This window comes from Pleuronectes platessa, chromosome 2, assembly GCF_947347685.1.
Source record: "Pleuronectes platessa chromosome 2, fPlePla1.1, whole genome shotgun sequence".
Lineage (NCBI taxonomy): Eukaryota > Metazoa > Chordata > Actinopteri > Pleuronectiformes > Pleuronectidae > Pleuronectes > Pleuronectes platessa.
The window spans coordinates 11,312,721-11,337,630 of record NC_070627.1 but is presented as its reverse complement, the minus strand read 5'-3'; the positions used below and the strand labels follow the sequence as shown (position 1 = coordinate 11,337,630).

The 24,910-nt window shown below is 44.0% G+C and overlaps 1 protein-coding gene across 1 annotated transcript; it reads right to left on the bottom strand.

Moving 5' to 3' along the window:
* Positions 1 to 1,423: 1,423 nt before the first annotated feature.
* Positions 1,424 to 24,910, bottom strand: LOC128460649 (uncharacterized; the record flags this gene model as incomplete). Its single annotated transcript, XM_053445896.1, has 6 exons — positions 1,424 to 1,489; positions 10,655 to 10,702; positions 13,472 to 13,505; positions 13,749 to 13,765; positions 18,869 to 18,916; positions 24,854 to 24,910. Coding segments are annotated over 6 exons (270 nt in total), but the record flags the coding sequence as incomplete, so codon positions are not given.

Here is a 24,910-nt window from a genome sequence, read left to right as displayed (position 1 = left end):
TTGTTTTTGTAGTTTTAATAGCGTGGGTAGTTGATGCTGGTATTGAACTTGTTAGTGAGGTAGATGTTGTGGGCGTCATAGATTCACTTGTTGTGGATCCAGATGACGTCTGCATGGATGAAGTATTTATGGTAGTTGATGGGGAAGCACTTTGCAGGGTACTCTTGGTAGTTTCAGTATTCTGGGTAGTTGATGCTGGTGATGAACTGGCAGGTGTGGTAGATGTTGTGGGCGTCATAGATTCACTTGTTGTTGACTCAGCCGAAGTCTGCATGGATGAAGTATTTATGGTAGTTGATGGGGAAGCACTTTGCAGGGTACTCTTGGTAGTTTCAATATTCTGGGTAGTTGATGATGGTATTGAACTTGTTAGTGTGGTAGATGTTGTGGGCGTCATAGATTCACTTGTTGTGGATTCAGCTGATGTCTGCATGGATGACGTATTTATGGTAGTTGATGGGGAAGAACTTTGCAGGGTACTCTTGGTAGTTTCAGTATTCTGTGTAGTTGATGCTGGTGATGAGCTGGCAGATGTGGTAGATGTTGTGGGCGTCATAGATTCACTTGTTGTGGATCCAAATGACGTCTGCATGGATGAAGTATTTATGGTAGTTGATGGGGAAGCAGTTTGCAGGGTACTCTTGGTAGTTTCAGTATTCTGGGTAGTTGATGCTGGTGATGAACTGGCAGCTGTGGTAGATTCACTTGTTGTGGATCCAGCTGATGTCTGCATGGATGAAGTATTTATGGTAGTTGATGGGGAAGCACTTTGCAGGGTTGTTTTTGTAGTTTCAATAGTTTGGGTGGTTGATACTGGTGTTGAACTGGTAAATATGGTAGATGTTTTCGGCGTCATAGATTCACTTGTTGTTGACTCAGCCGAAGTCTGCATGGATGAAGTATTTATGGTAGTTGATGGGGAAGCACTTTGCAGGGTACTCTTGGTAGTTTCAGTATTCTGGGTAGTTAATGCTGGTGATGAACTGGAAGGTGTGGTAGATTTTGTGGGCGTCATAGATTCACTTGTTGACTCAGCCGAAGTCTGCATGGATGAAGTATTTATGGTTGTTGATGGGGAAGCACTTTGCAGGGTACTCTTGGTAGTTTCAGCATTCTGGGTTGTTGATACTGGAATTGAACTGGTAAGTGTGGTAGACGTTGTGGGCTTCATAGATTCACTTGTTGTTGACTCAGCCGAAGTCTGCATAGATGAAGTATTTATGGTTGTTGATGGGGAAGCACTTTGCAGGGTACTCTTGGTAGTTTCAGTATTCTGGGTGGTTGATGCTGATAATGATATGGTAGGTGTGGTAGATGTGGTGGGCGTCATAGATTCACTTGTTGTTGATTCAGCCGAAGTCTGGGTTGATGACGTAAGTATGGGAACAGATACCGGAGTACTTTGCAGGGTACTTTTGGTAGTTTCAGTATTCTGGGTAGTTGATACTGGAATTGAACTGGTAAGTGTGGTAGACGTTGTGGGCGTCATAGATTCACTTGTTGTGGATTCAGCTGACGTCTGCATGGATGAAGTAAACATGGTTGATGATGGAGAAGCACTTTGCAGGGTTGTTTTTGTAGTTTTAATAGCGTGGGTAGTTGATGCTGGTATTGAACTTGTTAGTGAGGTAGATGTTGTGGGCGTCATAGATTCACTTGTTGTGGATCCAGATGACGTCTGCATGGATGAAGTATTTATGGTAGTTGATGGGGAAGCACTTTGCAGGGTACTCTTGGTAGTTTCAGTATTCTGGGTAGTTGATGCTGGTGATGAACTGGCAGGTGTGGTAGATGTTGTGGGCGTCATAGATTCACTTGTTGTTGACTCAGCCGAAGTCTGCATGGATGAAGTATTTATGGTAGTTGATGGGGAAGCACTTTGCAGGGTACTCTTGGTAGTTTCAATATTCTGGGTGGTTGACGCTGATAATGATGTGGTAGGTGTGGTAGATGTGCTGGGCGTCATAGATTCACTTGTTGTTGATTCAGCCGAAGTCTGCGTTGATGACGTAAGTATGGGAACGGATACCGGAGTACTTTGCAGGGTACTTTTGGTAGTTTCAGTATTCTGGGTAGTTGATGATGGTATTGAACTTGTTAGTGTGGTAGATGTTGTGGGCGTCATAGATTCACTTGTTGTGGATTCAGCTGATGTCTGCATGGATGACGTATTTATGGTAGTTGATGGGGAAGAACTTTGCAGGGTACTCTTGGTAGTTTCAGTATTCTGTGTAGTTGATGCTGGTGATGAGCTGGCAGATGTGGTAGATGTTGTGGGCGTCATAGATTCACTTGTTGTGGATCCAAATGACGTCTGCATGGATGAAGTATTTATGGTAGTTGATGGGGAAGCAGTTTGCAGGGTACTCTTGGTAGTTTCAGTATTCTGGGTAGTTGATGCTGGTGATGAACTGGCAGCTGTGCTAGATTCACTTGTTGTGGATCCAGCTGATGTCTGCATGGATGAAGTATTTATGGTAGTTGATGGGGAAGCACTTTGCAGGGTACTCTTGGTAGTTTCAGCATTCTGGGTTGTTGATACTGGAATTGAACTGGTAAGTGTGGTAGACGTTGTGGGCTTCATAGATTCACTTGTTGTTGACTCAGCCGAAGTCTGCATAGATGAAGTATTTATGGTTGTTGATGGGGAAGCACTTTGCAGGGTAGTCTTGGTAGTTTCAATATTCTGGGTGGTTGACGCTGATAATGATGTGGTAGGTGTGGTAGATGTGGTGGGCGTCATAGATTCACTTGTTGTTGATTCAGCCGAAGTCTGCGTTGATGACGTAAGTATGGGAACGGATACCGGAGTACTTTGCAGGGTACTTTTGGTAGTTTCAGTATTCTGGGTAGTTGATGATGGTATTGAACTTGTTAGTGTGGTAGATGTTGTGGGCGTCATAGATTCACTTGTTGTGGATTCAGCTGATGTCTGCATGGATGACGTATTTATGGTAGTTGATGGGGAAGAACTTTGCAGGGTACTCTTGGTAGTTTCAGTATTCTGTGTAGTTGATGCTGGTGATGAGCTGGCAGATGTGGTAGATGTTGTGGGCGTCATAGATTCACTTGTTGTGGATCCAGCTGACGTCTGCATGGATGAAGTATTTATGGTAGTTGATGGGGAAGCACTTTGCAGGGTTGTTTTTGTAGTGTCAATAGTTTGGGTGGTTGATACTGGTGTTGAACTGGTAAAAATGGTAGATGTTTTCGGCGTCATAGATTCACTTGTTGTTGACTCAGCCGAAGTCTGCATGGATGAAGTATTTATGGTAGTTGATGGGGAAGCACTTTGCAGGGTACTCTTGGTAGTTTCAATATTCTGGGTGGTTGACGCTGATAATGATGTGGTAGGTGTGGTAGATGTGCTGGGCGTCATAGATTCACTTGTTGTTGATTCAGCCGAAGTCTGCGTTGATGACGTAAGTATGGGAACGGATACCGGAGTACTTTGCAGGGTACTTTTGGTAGTTTCAGTATTCTGGGTAGTTGATGATGGTATTGAACTTGTTAGTGTGGTAGATGTTGTGGGCGTCATAGATTCACTTGTTGTGGATTCAGCTGATGTCTGCATGGATGACGTATTTATGGTAGTTGATGGGGAAGAACTTTGCAGGGTACTCTTGGTAGTTTCAGTATTCTGTGTAGTTGATGCTGGTGATGAGCTGGCAGATGTGGTAGATGTTGTGGGCGTCATAGATTCACTTGTTGTGGATTCAGCTGATGTCTGCATGGATGACGTATTTATGGTAGTTGATGGGGAAGAACTTTGCAGGGTACTCTTGGTAGTTTCAGTATTCTGGGTAGTTGATGCTGGTGATGAACTGGCAGCTGTGGTAGATTCACTTGTTGTGGATCCAGCTGATGTCTGCATGGATGAAGTATTTATGGTAGTTGATGGGGAAGCACTTTGCAGGGTTGTTTTTGTAGTTTCAATAGTTTGGGTGGTTGATACTGGTGTTGAACTGGTAAATATGGTAGATGTTTTCGGCGTCATAGATTCACTTGTTGTTGACTCAGCCGAAGTCTGCATGGATGAAGTATTTATGGTTGTTGATGGGGAAGCACTTTGCAGGGTAGTCTTGGTAGTTTCAATATTCTGGGTGGTTGACGCTGATAATGATGTGGTAGGTGTGGTAGATGTGGTGGGCGTCATAGATTCACTTGTTGTTGATTCAGCCGAAGTCTGCGTTGATGACGTAAGTATGGGAACGGATACCGGAGTACTTTGCAGGGTACTTTTGGTAGTTTCAGTATTCTGGGTAGTTGATGATGGTATTGAACTTGTTAGTGTGGTAGATGTTGTGGGCGTCATAGATTCACTTGTTGTGGATTCAGCTGATGTCTGCATGGATGACGTATTTATGGTAGTTGATGGGGAAGAACTTTGCAGGGTACTCTTGGTAGTTTCAGTATTCTGTGTAGTTGATGCTGGTGATGAGCTGGCAGATGTGGTAGATGTTGTGGGCGTCATAGATTCACTTGTTGTGGATCCAGCTGACGTCTGCATGGATGAAGTATTTATGGTAGTTGATGGGGAAGCACTTTGCAGGGTTGTTTTTGTAGTGTCAATAGTTTGGGTGGTTGATACTGGTGTTGAACTGGTAAAAATGGTAGATGTTTTCGGCGTCATAGATTCACTTGTTGTTGACTCAGCCGAAGTCTGCATGGATGAAGTATTTATGGTAGTTGATGGGGAAGCACTTTGCAGGGTACTCTTGGTAGTTTCAATATTCTGGGTGGTTGACGCTGATAATGATGTGGTAGGTGTGGTAGATGTGCTGGGCGTCATAGATTCACTTGTTGTTGATTCAGCCGAAGTCTGCGTTGATGACGTAAGTATGGGAACGGATACCGGAGTACTTTGCAGGGTACTTTTGGTAGTTTCAGTATTCTGGGTAGTTGATGATGGTATTGAACTTGTTAGTGTGGTAGATGTTGTGGGCGTCATAGATTCACTTGTTGTGGATTCAGCTGATGTCTGCATGGATGACGTATTTATGGTAGTTGATGGGGAAGAACTTTGCAGGGTACTCTTGGTAGTTTCAGTATTCTGTGTAGTTGATGCTGGTGATGAGCTGGCAGATGTGGTAGATGTTGTGGGCGTCATAGATTCACTTGTTGTGGATTCAGCTGATGTCTGCATGGATGACGTATTTATGGTAGTTGATGGGGAAGAACTTTGCAGGGTACTCTTGGTAGTTTCAGTATTCTGGGTAGTTGATGCTGGTGATGAACTGGCAGCTGTGGTAGATTCACTTGTTGTGGATCCAGCTGATGTCTGCATGGATGAAGTATTTATGGTAGTTGATGGGGAAGCACTTTGCAGGGTTGTTTTTGTAGTTTCAATAGTTTGGGTGGTTGATACTGGTGTTGAACTGGTAAATATGGTAGATGTTTTCGGCATCATAGATTCACTTGTTGTTGACTCAGCCGAAGTCTGCATGGATGAAGTATTTATGGTAGTTGATGGGGAAGCACTTTGCAGGGTACTCTTGGTAGTTTCAGTATTCTGGGTAGTTAATGCTGGTGATGAACTGGAAGGTGTGGTAGATTTTGTGGGCGTCATAGATTCACTTGTTGACTCAGCCGAAGTCTGCATGGATGAAGTATTTATGGTTGTTGATGGGGAAGCACTTTGCAGGGTACTCTTGGTAGTTTCAGCATTCTGGGTTGTTGATACTGGAATTGAACTGGTAAGTGTGGTAGACGTTGTGGGCTTCATAGATTCACTTGTTGTTGACTCAGCCGAAGTCTGCATAGATGAAGTATTTATGGTTGTTGATGGGGAAGCACTTTGCAGGGTAGTCTTGGTAGTTTCAATATTCTGGGTGGTTGACGCTGATAATGATGTGGTAGGTGTGGTAGATGTGGTGGGCGTCATAGATTCACTTGTTGTTGATTCAGCCGAAGTCTGCGTTGATGACGTAAGTATGGGAACGGATACCGGAGTACTTTGCAGGGTACTTTTGGTAGTTTCAGTATTCTGGGTAGTTGATGATGGTATTGAACTTGTTAGTGTGGTAGATGTTGTGGGCGTCATAGATTCACTTGTTGTGGATTCAGCTGATGTCTGCATGGATGACGTATTTATGGTAGTTGATGGGGAAGAACTTTGCAGGGTACTCTTGGTAGTTTCAGTATTCTGTGTAGTTGATGCTGGTGATGAGCTGGCAGATGTGGTAGATGTTGTGGGCGTCATAGATTCACTTGTTGTGGATCCAGCTGACGTCTGCATGGATGAAGTATTTATGGTAGTTGATGGGGAAGCACTTTGCAGGGTTGTTTTTGTAGTGTCAATAGTTTGGGTGGTTGATACTGGTGTTGAACTGGTAAAAATGGTAGATGTTTTCGGCGTCATAGATTCACTTGTTGTTGACTCAGCCGAAGTCTGCATGGATGAAGTATTTATGGTAGTTGATGGGGAAGCACTTTGCAGGGTACTCTTGGTAGTTTCAATATTCTGGGTGGTTGACGCTGATAATGATGTGGTAGGTGTGGTAGATGTGCTGGGCGTCATAGATTCACTTGTTGTTGATTCAGCCGAAGTCTGCGTTGATGACGTAAGTATGGGAACGGATACCGGAGTACTTTGCAGGGTACTTTTGGTAGTTCCAGTATTCTGGGTAGTTGATGATGGTATTGAACTTGTTAGTGTGGTAGATGTTGTGGGCGTCATAGATTCACTTGTTGTGGATTCAGCTGATGTCTGCATGGATGACGTATTTATGGCAGTTGATGGGGAAGAACTTTGCAGGGTACTCTTGGTAGTTTCAGTATTCTGTGTAGTTGATGCTGGTGATGAGCTGGCAGATGTGGTAGATGTTGTGGGCGTCATAGATTCACTTGTTGTGGATCCAAATGACGTCTGCATGGATGAAGTATTTATGGTAGTTGATGGGGAAGCAGTTTGCAGGGTACTCTTGGTAGTTTCAGTATTCTGGGTAGTTGATGCTGGTGATGAACTGGCAGCTGTGGTAGATTCACTTGTTGTGGATCCAGCTGATGTCTGCATGGATGAAGTATTTATGGTAGTTGATGGGGAAGCACTTTGCAGGGTTGTTTTTGTAGTTTCAATAGTTTGGGTGGTTGATACTGGTGTTGAACTGGTAAATATGGTAGATGTTTTCGGCGTCATAGATTCACTTGTTGTTGACTCAGCCGAAGTCTGCATGGATGAAGTATTTATGGTAGTTGATGGGGAAGCACTTTGCAGGGTACTCTTGGTAGTTTCAGTATTCTGGGTAGTTAATGCTGGTGATGAACTGGAAGGTGTGGTAGATTTTGTGGGCGTCATAGATTCACTTGTTGACTCAGCCGAAGTCTGCATGGATGAAGTATTTATGGTTGTTGATGGGGAAGCACTTTGCAGGGTACTCTTGGTAGTTTCAGCATTCTGGGTTGTTGATACTGGAATTGAACTGGTAAGTGTGGTAGACGTTGTGGGCTTCATAGATTCACTTGTTGTTGACTCAGCCGAAGTCTGCATAGATGAAGTATTTATGGTTGTTGATGGGGAAGCACTTTGCAGGGTAGTCTTGGTAGTTTCAATATTCTGGGTGGTTGACGCTGATAATGATGTGGTAGGTGTGGTAGATGTGGTGGGCGTCATAGATTCACTTGTTGTTGATTCAGCCGAAGTCTGCGTTGATGACGTAAGTATGGGAACGGATACCGGAGTACTTTGCAGGGTACTTTTGGTAGTTTCAGTATTCTGGGTAGTTGATGATGGTATTGAACTTGTTAGTGTGGTAGATGTTGTGGGCGTCATAGATTCACTTGTTGTGGATTCAGCTGATGTCTGCATGGATGACATATTTATGGTAGTTGATGGGGAAGAACTTTGCAGGGTACTCTTGGTAGTTTCAGTATTCTGTGTAGTTGATGCTGGTGATGAGCTGGCAGATGTGGTAGATGTTGTGGGCGTCATAGATTCACTTGTTGTGGATCCAGCTGACGTCTGCATGGATGAAGTATTTATGGTAGTTGATGGGGAAGCACTTTGCAGGGTTGTTTTTGTAGTGTCAATAGTTTGGGTGGTTGATACTGGTGTTGAACTGGTAAAAATGGTAGATGTTTTCGGCGTCATAGATTCACTTGTTGTTGACTCAGCCGAAGTCTGCATGGATGAAGTATTTATGGTAGTTGATGGGGAAGCACTTTGCACGGTACTCTTGGTAGTTTCAATATTCTGGGTGGTTGACGCTGATAATGATGTGGTAGTTGTGGTAGATGTGCTGGGCGTCATAGATTCACTTGTTGTTGATTCAGCCGAAGTCTGCGTTGATGACGTTAGTATGGGAACGGATACCGGAGTACTTTGCAGGGTACTTTTGGTAGTTTCAGTATTCTGGGTAGTTGATGATGGTATTGAACTTGTTAGTGTGGTAGATGTTGTGGGCGTCATAGATTCACTTGTTGTGGATTCAGCTGATGTCTGCATGGATGACGTATTTATGGTAGTTGATGGGGAAGAACTTTGCAGGGTACTCTTGGTAGTTTCAGTATTCTGTGTAGTTGATGCTGGTGATGAGCTGGCAGATGTGGTAGATGTTGTGGGCGTCATAGATTCACTTGTTGTGGATCCAAATGACGTCTGCATGGATGAAGTATTTATGGTAGTTGATGGGGAAGCAGTTTGCAGGGTACTCTTGGTAGTTTCAGTATTCTGGGTAGTTGATGCTGGTGATGAACTGGCAGCTGTGCTAGATTCACTTGTTGTGGATCCAGCTGATGTCTGCATGGATGAAGTATTTATGGTAGTTGATGGGGAAGCACTTTGCAGGGTACTCTTGGTAGTTTCAGCATTCTGGGTTGTTGATACTGGAATTGAACTGGTAAGTGTGGTAGACGTTGTGGGCTTCATAGATTCACTTGTTGTTGACTCAGCCGAAGTCTGCATAGATGAAGTATTTATGGTTGTTGATGGGGAAGCACTTTGCAGGGTAGTCTTGGTAGTTTCAATATTCTGGGTGGTTGACGCTGATAATGATGTGGTAGGTGTGGTAGATGTGGTGGGCGTCATAGATTCACTTGTTGTTGATTCAGCCGAAGTCTGCGTTGATGACGTAAGTATGGGAACGGATACCGGAGTACTTTGCAGGGTACTTTTGGTAGTTTCAGTATTCTGGGTAGTTGATGATGGTATTGAACTTGTTAGTGTGGTAGATGTTGTGGGCGTCATAGATTCACTTGTTGTGGATTCAGCTGATGTCTGCATGGATGACGTATTTATGGTAGTTGATGGGGAAGAACTTTGCAGGGTACTCTTGGTAGTTTCAGTATTCTGTGTAGTTGATGCTGGTGATGAGCTGGCAGATGTGGTAGATGTTGTGGGCGTCATAGATTCACTTGTTGTGGATCCAAATGACGTCTGCATGGATGAAGTATTTATGGTAGTTGATGGGGAAGCAGTTTGCAGGGTTGTTTTTGTAGTTTCAATAGTATGGGTAGTTGATGCTGGTAATGAACTGGTTGGTGTGGTAGACTTTGTGGGCGTCATAGATTCACTTGTTGTTGACTCAGCCGAAGTCTGCATGGATGAAGTATTTATGGTAGTTGATGGGGAAGCAGTTTGCAGGGTACTCTTGGTAGTTTCAGTATTCTGGGTAGTTGATGCTGGTGATGAACTGGCAGCTGTGGTAGATTCACTTGTTGTGGATCCAGCTGACGTCTGCATGGATGAAGTATTTATGGTAGTTGATGGGGAAGCACTTTGCAGGGTTGTTTTTGTAGTTTCAATAGTTTGGGTGGTTGATACTGGTGTTGAACTGGTAAATATGGTAGATGTTTTGGGCGTCATAGATTCACTTGTTGTTGACTCAGCCGAAGTCTGCATGGATGAAGTATTTATGGTAGTTGATGGGGAAGCAGTTTGCAGGGTACTCTTGGTAGTTTCAGTATTCTGGGTAGTTGATGCTGGTGATGAACTGGCAGCTGTGGTAGATTCACTTGTTGTGGATCCAGCTGATGTCTGCATGGATGAAGTATTTATGGTAGTTGATGGGGAAGCACTTTGCAGGGTTGTTTTTGTAGTTTCAATAGTTTGGGTGGTTGATACTGGTGTTGAACTGGTAAATATGGTAGATGTTTTGGGCGTCATAGATTCACTTGTTGTTGACTCAGCCGAAGTCTGCATGGATGAAGTATTTATGGTATTTGATGGGGAAGCAGTTTGCAGGGTACTCTTGGTAGTTTCAGTATTCTGTGTAGTTGATGCTGCTGATGAACTTGCAGATGTGGTAGATGTTGTGGGCGTCATAGATTCACTTGTTGTGGATCCAGATGACGTCTGCATGGATGAAGTATTCATGGTAGTTGATGGGGAAGCACTTTGCATGGTACTCTTGGTAGTTTCAATATTCTGGGTAGTTGATGCTGGTGATGAACTGGCAGGTGTGATAGATTCACTTGTTGTGGATCCAGCTGACGTCTGCATAGATGAAGTATTTATGGTAGTTGATGGGGAAGCACTTTGCAGGGTTGTTTTTGTAGTTTCAATAGTTTGGATGGTTGATACTGGTGTTGAACTGGTAAATATGGTAGATGTTGTGGGCGCCATAGATTCACTTGTTGTTGACTCAGCCGAAGTCTGCATGGATGAAGTATTTATGGTAGTTGATGGGGAAGCACTTTGCAGGGTACTCTTGGTAGTTTCAGTATTCTGTGTAGTTGATGCTGGTGATGAGCTGGCAGATGTGGTAGATGTTGTGGGCGTCATAGATTCACTTGTTGTGGATCCAGATGACGTCTGCATGGATGAAGTATTTATGGTAGTTGATGGGGAAGCAGTTTGCAGGGTTGTTTTTGTAGTTTCAATAGTATGGGTAGTTGATGCTGGTAATGAACTAATTGGTGTGGTAGACGTAGTGGGCGTCATAGATTCACTTGTTGTTGACTCAGCCGAAGTCTGCATGGATGAAGTATTTATGGTAGTTGATGGGGAAGCAGTTTGGAGGGTACTCTTGGTGGTTTCAGTATTCTGGGTAGTTGATGCTGGTGATGAACTGGCAGGTGTGGTAGATGTTGTGGGCGTCATAGATTCACTTGTTGTGGATCCAGATGACGTCTGCATGGATGAAGTATTTATGGTTGTTGATGGGGAAGCACTTTGCAGGGTAGTCTTGGTAGTTTCAATATTCTGGGTGGTTGACGCTGATAATGATGTGGTAGGTGTGGTAGATGTGGTGGGCGTCATAGATTCACTTGTTGTTGATTCAGCCGAAGTCTGCGTTGATGACGTAAGTATGGGAACGGATACCGGAGTACTTTGCAGGGTACTTTTGGTAGTTTCAGTATTCTGGGTAGTTGATGATGGTATTGAACTTGTTAGTGTGGTAGATGTTGTGGGCGTCATAGATTCACTTGTTGTGGATTCAGCTGATGTCTGCATGGATGACGTATTTATGGTAGTTGATGGGGAAGAACTTTGCAGGGTACTCTTGGTAGTTTCAGTATTCTGTGTAGTTGATGCTGGTGATGAGCTGGCAGATGTGGTAGATGTTGTGGGCGTCATAGATTCACTTGTTGTGGATCCAAATGACGTCTGCATGGATGAAGTATTTATGGTAGTTGATGGGGAAGCAGTTTGCAGGGTTGTTTTTGTAGTTTCAATAGTATGGGTAGTTGATGCTGGTAATGAACTGGTTGGTGTGGTAGACTTTGTGGGCGTCATAGATTCACTTGTTGTTGACTCAGCCGAAGTCTGCATGGATGAAGTATTTATGGTAGTTGATGGGGAAGCAGTTTGCAGGGTACTCTTGGTAGTTTCAGTATTCTGGGTAGTTGATGCTGGTGATGAACTGGCAGCTGTGGTAGATTCACTTGTTGTGGATCCAGCTGACGTCTGCATGGATGAAGTATTTATGGTAGTTGATGGGGAAGCACTTTGCAGGGTTGTTTTTGTATTTTCAATAGTTTGGGTGGTTGATACTGGTGTTGAACTGGTAAATATGGTAGATGTTTTGGGCGTCATAGATTCACTTGTTGTTGACTCAGCCGAAGTCTGCATGGATGAAGTATTTATGGTAGTTGATGGGGAAGCAGTTTGCAGGGTACTCTTGGTAGTTTCAGTATTCTGGGTAGTTGATGCTGGTGATGAACTGGCAGCTGTGGTAGATTCACTTGTTGTGGATCCAGCTGATGTCTGCATGGATGAAGTATTTATGGTAGTTGATGGGGAAGCACTTTGCAGGGTTGTTTTTGTAGTTTCAATAGTTTGGGTGGTTGATACTGGTGTTGAACTGGTAAATATGGTAGATGTTTTCGGCGTCATAGATTCACTTGTTGTTGACTCAGCCGAAGTCTGCATGGATGAAGTATTTATGGTAGTTGATGGGGAAGCAGTTTGCAGGGTACTCTTGGTAGTTTCAGTATTCTGTGTAGTTGATGCTGCTGATGAACTTGCAGATGTGGTAGATGTTGTGGGCGTCATAGATTCACTTGTTGTGGATCCAGATGACGTCTGCATGGATGAAGTATTCATGGTAGTTGATGGGGAAGCACTTTGCATGGTACTCTTGGTAGTTTCAATATTCTGGGTAGTTGATGCTGGTGATGAACTGGCAGGTGTGATAGATTCACTTGTTGTGGATCCAGCTGACGTCTGCATAGATGAAGTATTTATGGTAGTTGATGGGGAAGCACTTTGCAGGGTTGTTTTTGTAGTTTCAATAGTTTGGATGGTTGATACTGGTGTTGAACTGGTAAATATGGTAGATGTTGTGGGCGCCATAGATTCACTTGTTGTTGACTCAGCCGAAGTCTGCATGGATGAAGTATTTATGGTAGTTGATGGGGAAGCACTTTGCAGGGTACTCTTGGTAGTTTCAGTATTCTGTGTAGTTGATGCTGGTGATGAGCTGGCAGATGTGGTAGATGTTGTGGGCGTCATAGATTCACTTGTTGTGGATCCAGATGACGTCTGCATGGATGAAGTATTTATGGTAGTTGATGGGGAAGCAGTTTGCAGGGTTGTTTTTGTAGTTTCAATAGTATGGGTAGTTGATGCTGGTAATGAACTAATTGGTGTGGTAGACGTAGTGGGCGTCATAGATTCACTTGTTGTTGACTCAGCCGAAGTCTGCATGGATGAAGTATTTATGGTAGTTGATGGGGAAGCAGTTTGGAGGGTACTCTTGGTGGTTTCAGTATTCTGGGTAGTTGATGCTGGTGATGAACTGGCAGGTGTGGTAGATGTTGTGGGCGTCATAGATTCACTTGTTGTGGATCCAGATGACGTCTGCATGGATGAAGTATTTATGGTAGTTGATGGGGAAGCACTTTGCAGGGTACTCTTGGTAGTTTCAGTATTCTGGGTAGTTGATGCTGGTGATGAACTGGCAGGTGTGGTAGATGTTGTGGGCGTCATAGATTCACTTGTAATGGATCCAGATGACGTCTGCATGGATGAAGTATTTATGGTAGTCGATGGGGAAGCAGTTTGCAGGGTACTCCTGGTAGTTTCAGTATTCTTGGTGGTTGATGCTGATAATGATGTGGTAGGTGTGGTAGATGTTGTGGGCGTCATAGATTCACTTGTTGTTGATTCAGCTGATGTCTGCATGGATGAAGTAAACATGGTTGTAGATGGAGAAGCACTTTGCAGGGTATTCTTGGTAGTTTCAGTATTCTGGGTGGTTGATGCTGATAATGATGTGGTAGGTGTGGTAGATGTGGTGGGCGTCATAGATTCACTTGCTGTTGATTCAGCCGAAGTCTGCGTTGATGACGTCAGTATGGGAACGGATACCGGAGTACTTTGCAGGGTACTTTTGGTAGTTTCAGTATTCTGTGTAGTTGATGCTGGTGATGAGCTGGCAGTTGTGGTAGATGTTGTGGGCGTCATAGATTCACTTGTTGTGGATCCAGATGACGTCTGCATGGATGAAGTATTTATGGTAGTTGATGGGGAAGCAGTTTGCAGGGTTGTTTTTGTAGTTTCAATAGTATGGGTAGTTGATGCTGGTAATGAACTAATTGGTGTGGTAGACGTAGTGGGCGTCATAGATTCACTTGTTGTTGACTCAGCCGAAGTCTGCATGGATGAAGTATTTATGGTAGTTGATGGGGAAGCAGTTTGGAGGGTACTCTTGGTGGTTTCAGTATTCTGGGTAGTTGATGCTGGTGATGAACTGGCAGGTGTGGTAGATGTTGTGGGCGTCATAGATTCACTTGTTGTGGATCCAGATGACGTCTGCATGGATGAAGTATTTATGGTAGTTGATGGGGAAGCACTTTGCAGGGTACTCTTGTTAGTTTCAGTATTCTGGGTAGTTGATGCTGGTGATGAACTGGAAGGTGTGGTAGATTTTGTGGGCGTCATAGATTCACTTGTTGTGGATCCAGATGACGTCTGCATGGATGAAGTATTTATGGTAGTTGATGGGGAAGCACTTTGCAGGGTACTCTTGTTAGTTTCAGTATTCTGGGTAGTTGATGCTGGTGATGAACTGGAAGGTGTGGTAGATTTTGTGGGCGTCATAGATTCACTTGTTGTGGATTCAGCTGATGTCTGCATGGATGACGTATTTATGGTAGTTGATGGGGAAGAACTTTGCAGGGTACTCTTGGTAGTTTCAGTATTCTGTGTAGTTGATGCTGGTGATGAGCTGGCAGATGTGGTAGATGTTGTGGGCGTCATAGATTCACTTGTTGTGGATCCAGATGACGTCTGCATGGATGAAGTATTTATGGTAGTTGATGGGGAAGCAGTTTGCAGGGTTGTTTTTGTAGTTTCAATAGTATGGGTAGTTGATGCTGGTAATGAACTGGTTGGTGTGGTAGACTTTGTGGGCGTCATAGATTCACTTGTTGTTGACTCAGCCGAAGTCTGCATGGATGAAGTATTTATGGTAGTTGATGGGGAAGCAGTTTGCAGGGTACTCTTGGTAGTTTCAGTATTCTGGGTAGTTGATGCTGGTGATGAACTGGCAGCTGTGGTAGATTCACTTGTTGTGGATCCAGCTGATGTCTGCATGGATGAAGTATTCATGGTAGTTGATGGGGAAGCACTTTGTAGGGTACTCTTGGTAGTTTCAGTATTCTGGGTGGTTGATGCTGATAATGATGTGGTAGGTGTGGTAGATGTTGTAGGCGTCATAGATTCACTTGTTGTTGATTCAGCTGACGTCTGCATGGATGAAGTATTTATGGTAGTTGATGGGGAAGCACTTTGCAGGGTTGTTTTTGTAGTTTCAATAGTGTGGGTAGTTGATGCTGGTATTGAACTTGTTAGTGTGGTAGATGTTGTGGGTGTCATAGATTCACTTGTTGTGGATTCAGCTGATGTATGCATGGATGACGTATTTATGGTAGTTGATGGGGAAGCACTTTGCAGGGTACTCTTGGTAGTTTCAGTATTCTGTGTAATTGATGCTGGTGATGCACTGGCAGATGTGGTAGATGTTCTGGGCGTCATAGATTCACTTGTTGTGGATCCAGATGACGTCTGCATGGATGAAGTATTCATGGTAGTTGATGGGGAAGCACTTTGCATGGTACTCTTGGTAGTTTCAATATTCTGGGTAGTTGATGCTGGTGATGAACTGGCAGGTGTGATAGATGTTGTGGGCGTCATAGATTCACTTGTTGTGGATCCAGCTGACGTCTGCATGGATGAAGTATTTATGGTAGTTGATGGGGAAGCACTTTGCAGGGTTGTTTTTGTAGTGTCAATAGTTTGGGTGGTTGATACTGGTGTTGAACTGGTAAAAATGGTAGATGTTTTCGGCGTCATAGATTCACTTGTTGTTGAGTCAGCCGAAGTCTGCATGGATGAAGTATTTATGGTAGTTGATGGGGAAGTACTTTGCAGGGTACTCTTGGTAGTTTCAGTATTCTGGGTAGTTGATGCTGGTGATGAACTGGAAGGTGTGGTAGATTTTGTGGGCGTCATAGATTCACTTGTTGACTCAGCCGAAGTCTGCATGGATGAAGTATTTATGGTTGTTGATGGGGAAGCACTTTGCAGGGTAGTCTTGGTTGTTTCAATATTCTGGGTGGTTGACGCTGATAATGATGTGGTAGGTGTGGTAGATGTGCTGGGCGTCATAGATTCACTTGTTGTTGATTCAGCCGAAGTCTGCGTTGATGACGTAAGTATGGGAACGGATACCGGAGTACTTTGCAGGGTACTTTTGGTAGTTTCAGTATTCTGGGTAGTTGATGATGGTATTGAACTTGTTAGTGTGGTAGATGTTGTGGGCGTCATAGATTCACTTGTTGTGGATTCAGCTGATGTCTGCATGGATGACGTATTTATGGTAGTTGATGGGGAAGAACTTTGCAGGGTACTCTTGGTAGTTTCAGTATTCTGTGTAGTTGATGCTGGTGATGAGCTGGCAGATGTGGTAGATGTTGTGGGCGTCATAGATTCACTTGTTGTGGATCCAAATGACGTCTGCATGGATGAAGTATTTATGGTAGTTGATGGGGAAGCAGTTTGCAGGGTTGTTTTTGTAGTTTCAATAGTATGGGTAGTTGATGCTGGTAATGAACTGGTTGGTGTGGTAGACTTTGTGGGCGTCATAGATTCACTTGTTGTTGACTCAGCCGAAGTCTGCATGGATGAAGTATTTATGGTAGTTGATGGGGAAGCAGTTTGCAGGGTACTCTTGGTAGTTTCAGTATTCTGTGTAGTTGATGCTGCTGATGAACTTGCAGATGTGGTAGATGTTGTGGGCGTCATAGATTCACTTGTTGTGGATCCAGATGACGTCTGCATGGATGAAGTATTCATGGTAGTTGATGGGGAAGCACTTTGCATGGTACTCTTGGTAGTTTCAATATTCTGGGTAGTTGATGCTGGTGATGAACTGGCAGGTGTGATAGATTCACTTGTTGTGGATCCAGCTGACGTCTGCATGGATGAAGTATTTATGGTAGTTGATGGGGAAGCACTTTGCAGGGTTGTTTTTGTAGTTTCAATAGTTTGGATGGTTGATACTGGTGTTGAACTGGTAAATATGGTAGATGTTGTGGGCGCCATAGATTCACTTGTTGTTGACTCAGCCGAAGTCTGCATGGATGAAGTATTTATGGTAGTTGATGGGGAAGCACTTTGCAGGGTACTCTTGGTAGTTTCAGTATTCTGTGTAGTTGATGCTGGTGATGAGCTGGCAGATGTGGTAGATGTGGTGGGCGTCATAGATTCACTTGTTTTTGATTCAGCCGAAGTCTGCGTTGATGACGTAAGTATGGGAACGGATACCGGAGTACTTTGCAGGGTACTTTTGGTAGTTTCAGTATTCTGGGTAGTTGATGATGGTATTGATGTGGTAGGTGTGGTAGATGTTGTGGGCGTCATAGATTCACTTGTTGTTGACTCAGCCGAAGTCTGCATGGATGAAGTATTTATGGTAGTTGATGGGGAAGCAGTTTGGAGGGTACTCTTGGTGGTTTCAGTATTCTGGGTAGTTGATGCTGGTGATGAACTGGCAGGTGTGGTAGATGTTGTGGGCATCATAGATTCACTTGTTGTGGATCCAGATGACGTCTGCATGGATGAAGTATTTATGGTAGTTGATGGGGAAGCACTTTGCAGGGTACTCTTGGTAGTTTCAGTATTCTGGGTAGTTGATGCTGGTGATGAACTGGCAGGTGTGGTAGATGTTGTGGGCGTCATAGATTCACTTGTAATGGATCCAGATGACGTCTGCATGGATGAAGTATTTATGGTAGTCGATGGGGAAGCAGTTTGCAGGGTACTCCTGGTAGTTTCAGTATTCTTGGTGGTTGATGCTGATAATGATGTGGTAGGTGTGGTAGATGTTGTGGGCGTCATAGATTCACTTGTTGTTGATTCAGCTGATGTCTGCATGGATGAAGTAAACATGGTTGTAGATGGAGAAGCACTTTGCAGGGTACTCTTGGTAGTTTCAGTATTCTGGGTGGTTGATGCTGATAATGATGTGGTAGGTGTGGTAGATGTGGTGGGCGTCATAGATTCACTTGCTGTTGATTCAGCCGAAGTCTGCGTTGATGACGTCAGTATGGGAACGGATACCGGAGTACTTTGCAGGGTACTTTTGGTAGTTTCAGTATTCTGTGTAGTTGATGCTGGTGATGAGCTGGCAGATGTGGTAGATGTTGTGGGCGTCATAGATTCACTTGTTGTGGATCCAGATGACATCTGCATGGATGAAGTATTTATGGTAGTTGATGGGGAAGCAGTTTGCAGGGTTGTTTTTGTAGTTTCAATAGTATGGGTAGTTGATGCTGGTAATGAACTAATTGGTGTGGTAGACGTAGTGGGCGTCATAGATTCACTTGTTGTTGACTCAGCCGAAGTCTGCATGGATGAAGTATTTATGGTAGTTGATGGGGAAGCAGTTTGGAGGGTACTCTTGGTGGTTTCAGTATTCTGGGTAGTTGATGCTGGTGATGAACTGGCAGGTGTGGTAGATGTTGTGGGCGTCATAGATTCACTTGTTGTGGATCCAGATGACGTCTGCATGGATGAAGTATTTATGGTAGTTGATGGGGAAGCACTTTGCAGGGTACTCTTGGTAGTTTCAGTATTCTGGGTAGTTGATGCTGGTGATGAACTGGAAGGTGTGGTAGATTTTGTGGGCGTCATAGATTCACTTGTTGTTGACTCAGCCGAAGTCTGCGTTGATGACGTAAGTATGGGAACAGATACCGGAGTACTTTGCAGGGTACTTTTGGTAGTTTCAGTATTCTGGGTAGTTGATGCTGGTATTGAACTTGTTAGTGTGGTAGATGTTGTGGGCGTCATAGATTCACTTGTTGTGGATTCAGCTGATGTCTGCATGGATGACGTATTTATGGTAGTTGATGGGGAAGAACTTTGCAGGGTACTCTTGGTAGTTTCAGTATTCTGTGTAGTTGATGCTGGTGATGAGCTGGCAGATGTGGTAGATGTTGTGGGCGTCATAGATTCACTTGTTGTGGATCCAGATGACGTCTGCATGGATGAAGTATTTATGGTAGTTGATGGGGAAGCAGTTTGCAGGGTTGTTTTTGTAGTTTCAATAGTATGGGTAGTTGATGCTGGTAATGAACTGGTTGGTGTGGTAGACTTTGTGGGCGTCATAGATTCACTTGTTGTTGACTCAGCCGAAGTCTGCATGGATGAAGTATTTATGGTAGTTGATGGGGAAGCAGTTTGCAGGGTACTCTTGGTAGTTTCAGTATTCTGGGTAGTTGATGCTGGTGATGAACTGGCAGCTGTGGTAGATTCACTTGTTGTGGATCCAGCTGATGTCTGCATGGATGAAGTATTCATGGTAGTTGATGGGGAAGCACTTTGTAGGGTACTCTTGGTAGTTTCAGTATTCTGGGTGGTTGATGCTGATAATGATGTGGTAGTTGTGGTAGATGTTGTGGGCGTCATAGATTCACTTGTTGTTGATTCAGCTGACGTCTGCATGGATGAAGTATTTATGGTAGTTGATGGGGAAGCACTTTGCAGGGTTGTTTTTGTAGTTTCAATAGTGTGGGTAGTTGATGCTGGTATTGAACTTGTTAGTGTGGTAGATGTTGTGGGTGTCATAGATTCACTTGTTGTGGATTCAGCTGATGTATGCATGGATGACGTATTTATGGTAGTTGATGGGGAAGCACTTTGCAGGGTACTCTTGGTAGTTTCAGTATTCTGTGTAGTTGATGCTGGTGATGCACTGGCAGATGTGGTAGATGTTCTGGGCGTCATAGATTCACTTGTTGTGGATCCAGATGACGTCTGCATGGATGAAGTATTCATGGTAGTTGATGGGGAAGCACTTTGCATGGTACTCTTGGTAGTTTCAATATTCTGGGTAGTTGATGCTGGTGATGAACTGGCAGGTGTGATAGATGTTGTGGGCGTCATAGATTCACTTGTTGTGGATCCAGCTGACGTCTGCATGGATGAAGTATTTATGGTAGTTGATGGGGAAGCACTTTGCAGGGTTGTTTTTGTAGTGTCAATAGTTTGGGTGGTTGATACTGGTGTTGAACTGGTAAAAATGGTCGATGTTTTCGGCGTCATAGATTCACTTGTTGTTGACTCAGCCGAAGTCTGCATGGATGAAGTATTTATGGTAGTTGATGGGGAAGCACTTTGCAGGGTACTCTTGGTAGTTTCAGTATTCTGGGTAGTTGATGCTGGTGATGAACTGGAAGGTGTGGTAGATTTTGTGGGCGTCATAGATTCACTTGTTGACTCAGCCGAAGTCTGCATGGATGAAGTATTTATGGTTGTTGATGGGGAAGTACTTTGCAGGGTAGTCTTGGTAGTTTCAATATTCTGGGTGGTTGACGCTGATAATGATGTGGTAGGTGTGGTAGATGTGCTGGGCGTCATAGATTCACTTGTTGTTGATTCAGCCGAAGTCTGCGTTGATGACGTAAGTATGGGAACGGATACCGGAGTACTTTGCAGGGTACTTTTGGTAGTTTCAGTATTCTGGGTAGTTGATGATGGTATTGAACTTGTTAGTGTGGTAGATGTTGTGGGCGTCATAGATTCACTTGTTGTGGATTCAGCTGATGTCTGCATGGATGACGTATTTATGGTAGTTGATGGGGAAGAACTTTGCAGGGTACTCTTGGTAGTTTCAGTATTCTGTGTAGTTGATGCTGGTGATGAGCTGGCAGATGTGGTAGATGTTGTGGGCGTCATAGATTCACTTGTTGTGGATCCAAATGACGTCTGCATGGATGAAGTATTTATGGTAGTTGATGGGGAAGCAGTTTGCAGGGTTGTTTTTGTAGTTTCAATAGTATGGGTAGTTGATGCTGGTAATGAACTGGTTGGTGTGGTAGACTTTGTGGGCGTCATAGATTCACTTGTTGTTGACTCAGCCGAAGTCTGCATGGATGAAGTATTTATGGTCATTGATGGGGAAGCAGTTTGCAGGGTACTCTTGGTAGTTTCAGTATTCTGGGTAGTTGATGCTGGTGATGAACTGGCAGCTGTGGTAGATTCACTTGTTGTGGATCCAGCTGACGTCTGCATGTATGAAGTATTTATGGTAGTTGATGGGGAAGCACTTTGCAGGGTTGTTTTTGTAGTTTCAATAGTTTGGGTGGTTGATACTGGTGTTGAACTGGTAAATATGGTAGATGTTTTGGGCGTCATAGATTCACTTGTTGTTGACTCAGCCGAAGTCTGCATGGATGAAGTATTTATGGTAGTTGATGGGGAAGCAGTTTGCAGGGTACTCTTGGTAGTTTCAGTATTCTGTGTAGTTGATGCTGCTGATGAACTTGCAGATGTGGTAGATGTTGTGGGCGTCATAGATTCACTTGTTGTGGATCCAGCTGACGTCTGCATGGATGAAGTATTCATGGTTGTTGATGGGGAAGCACTTTGCAGGGTTGTTTTTGTAGTTTCAATAGTTTGGATGGTTGATACTGGTGTTGAACTGGTAAATATGGTAGATGTTGTGGGCGCCATAGATTCACTTGTTGTTGACTCAGCCGAAGTCTGCATGGATGAAGTATTTATGGTAGTTGATGGGGAAGCACTTTGCAGGGTACTCTTGGTAGTTTCAGTATTCTGTGTAGTTGATGCTGGTGATGAGCTGGCAGATGTGGTAGATGTGGTGGGCGTCATAGATTCACTTGTTGTTGATTCAGCCGAAGTCTGCGTTGATGACGTAAGTATGGGAACGGATACCGGAGTACTTTGCAGGGTACTTTTGGTAGTTTCAGTATTCTGGGTAGTTGATGATGGTATTGATGTGGTAGGTGTGGTAGATGTTGTGGGCGTCATAGATTCACTTGTTGTTGACTCAGCCGAAGTCTGCATGGATGAAGTATTTATGGTAGTTGATGGGGAAGCAGTTTGGAGGGTACTATTGGTGGTTTCAGTATTCTGGGTAGTTGATGCTGGTGATGAACTGGCAGGTGTGGTAGATGTTGTGGGCGTCATAGATTCACTTGTTGTGGATCCAGATGACGTCTGCATGGATGAAGTATTTATGGTAGTTGATGGGGAAGCACTTTGCAGGGTACTCTTGGTAGTTTCAGTATTCTGGGTAGTTGATGCTGGTGATGAACTGGCAGGTGTGGTAGATGTTGTGGGCGTCATAGATTCACTTGTAATGGATCCAGATGACGTCTGCATGGATGAAGTATTTATGGTAGTCGATGGGGAAGCAGTTTGCAGGGTACTCCTGGTAGTTTCAGTATTCTTGGTGGTTGATGCTGATAATGATGTGGTAGGTGTGGTAGATGTTGTGGGCGTCATAGATTCACTTGTTGTTGATTCAGCTGATGTCTGCATGGATGAAGTAAACATGGTTGTAGATGGAGAAGCACTTTGCAGGGTACTCTTGGTAGTTTCAGTATTCTGGGTGGTTGATGCTGATAATGATGTGGTAGGTGTGGTAGATGTGGTGGGCGTCATAGATTCACTTGCTGTTGATTCAGCCGAAGTCTGCGTTGATGACGTCAGTATGGGAACGGATACCGGAGTACTTTGCAGGGTACTTTTGGTAGTTTCAGTATTCTGTGTAGTTGATGCTGGTGATGAGCTGGCAGATGTGGTAGATGTTGTGGGCGTCATAGATTCACTTGTTGTGGATCCAGATGACGTCTGCATGGATGAAGTATTTATGGTAGTTGATGGGGAAGCAGTTTGCAGGGTTGTTTTTGTAGTTTCAATAGTATGGGTAGTTGATGCTGGTAATGAACTAATTGGTGTGGTAGACGTAGTGGGCGTCATAGATTCACTTGTTGTTGACTCAGCCGAAGTCTGCATGGATGAAGTATTTATGGTAGTTGATGGGGAAGCAGTTTGGAGGGTACTCTTGGTGGTTTCAGTATTCTGGGTAGTTGATGCTGGTGATGAACTGGCAGGTGTGGTAGATGTTTTGGGCGTCATAGATTCACTTGTTGTGGATCCAGATGACGTCTGCATGGATGAAGTATTTATGGTAGTTGATGGGGAAGCACTTTGCAGGGTACTCTTGGTAGTTTCAGTATTCTGGGTAGTTGATGCTGGTGATGAACTGGAAGGTGTGGTAGATTTTGTGGGCGTCATAGATTCACTTGTTGTTGACTCAGCCGAAGTCTGCATGGATGAAGTATTTATGGTAGTTGATGGGGAAGCACTTTGCAGGGTACTCTTGGTAGTTTCAGTATTCTGGGTAGTTGATGCTGGTGATGAACTGGAAGGTGTGGTAGATTTTGTGGGCGTCATAGATTCACTTGTTGTTGACTCAGCCGAAGTCTGCGTTGATGACGTAAGTATGGGAACAGATACCGGAGTACTTTGCAGGGTACTTTTGGTAGTTTCAGTATTCTGGGTAGTTGATGCTGGTATTGAACTTGTTAGTGTGGTAGATGTTGTGGGCGTCATAGATTCACTTGTTGTGGATTCAGCTGATGTCTGCATGGATGACGTATTTATGGTAGTTGATGGGGAAGAACTTTGCAGGGTACTCTTGGTAGTTTCAGTATTCTGTGTAGTTGATGCTGGTGATGAGCTGGCAGATGTGGTAGATGTTGTGGGCGTCATAGATTCACTTGTTGTGGATCCAGATGACGTCTGCATGGATGAAGTATTTATGGTAGTTGATGGGGAAGCACTTTGCAGGGTTGTTTTTGTAGTTTCAATAGTATGGGTAGTTGATGCTGGTAATGAACTGGTTGGTGTGGTAGACTTTGTGGGCGTCATAGATTCACTTGTTGTTGACTCAGCCGAAGTCTGCATGGATGAAGTATTTATGGTAGTTGATGGGGAAGCAGTTTGCAGGGTACTCTTGGTAGTTTCAGTATTCTGGGTAGTTGATGCTGGTGATGAACTGGCAGCTGTGGTAGATTCACTTGTTGTGGATCCAGCTGATGTCTGCATGGATGAAGTATTCATGGTAGTTGATGGGGAAGCACTTTGTAGGGTACTCTTGGTAGTTTCAGTATTCTGGGTGGTTGATGCTGATAATGATGTGGTAGTTGTGGTAGATGTTGTGGGCGTCATAGATTCACTTGTTGTTGATTCAGCTGACGTCTGCATGGATGAAGTATTTATGGTAGTTGATGGGGAAGCACTTTGCAGGGTTGTTTTTGTAGTTTCAATAGTGTGGGTAGTTGATGCTGGTATTGAACTTGTTAGTGTGGTAGATGTTGTGGGTGTCATAGATTCACTTGTTGTGGATTCAGCTGATGTATGCATGGATGACGTATTTATGGTAGTTGATGGGGAAGCACTTTGCAGGGTACTCTTGGTAGTTTCAGTATTCTGTGTAGTTGATGCTGGTGATGCACTGGCAGATGTGGTAGATGTTCTGGGCGTCATAGATTCACTTGTTGTGGATCCAGATGACGTCTGCATGGATGAAGTATTCATGGTAGTTGATGGGGAAGCACTTTGCATGGTACTCTTGGTAGTTTCAATATTCTGGGTAGTTGATGCTGGTGATGAACTGGCAGGTGTGATAGATGTTGTGGGCGTCATAGATTCACTTGTTGTGGATCCAGCTGACGTCTGCATGGATGAAGTATTTATGGTAGTTGATGGGGAAGCACTTTGCAGGGTTGTTTTTGTAGTGTCAATAGTTTGGGTGGTTGATACTGGTGTTGAACTGGTAAAAATGGTCGATGTTTTCGGCGTCATAGATTCACTTGTTGTTGACTCAGCCGAAGTCTGCATGGATGAAGTATTTATGGTAGTTGATGGGGAAGCACTTTGCAGGGTACTCTTGGTAGTTTCAGTATTCTGGGTAGTTGATGCTGGTGATGAACTGGAAGGTGTGGTAGATTTTGTGGGCGTCATAGATTCACTTGTTGACTCAGCCGAAGTCTGCATGGATGAAGTATTTATGGTTGTTGATGGGGAAGTACTTTGCAGGGTAGTCTTGGTAGTTTCAATATTCTGGGTGGTTGACGCTGATAATGATGTGGTAGGTGTGGTAGATGTGCTGGGCGTCATAGATTCACTTGTTGTTGATTCAGCCGAAGTCTG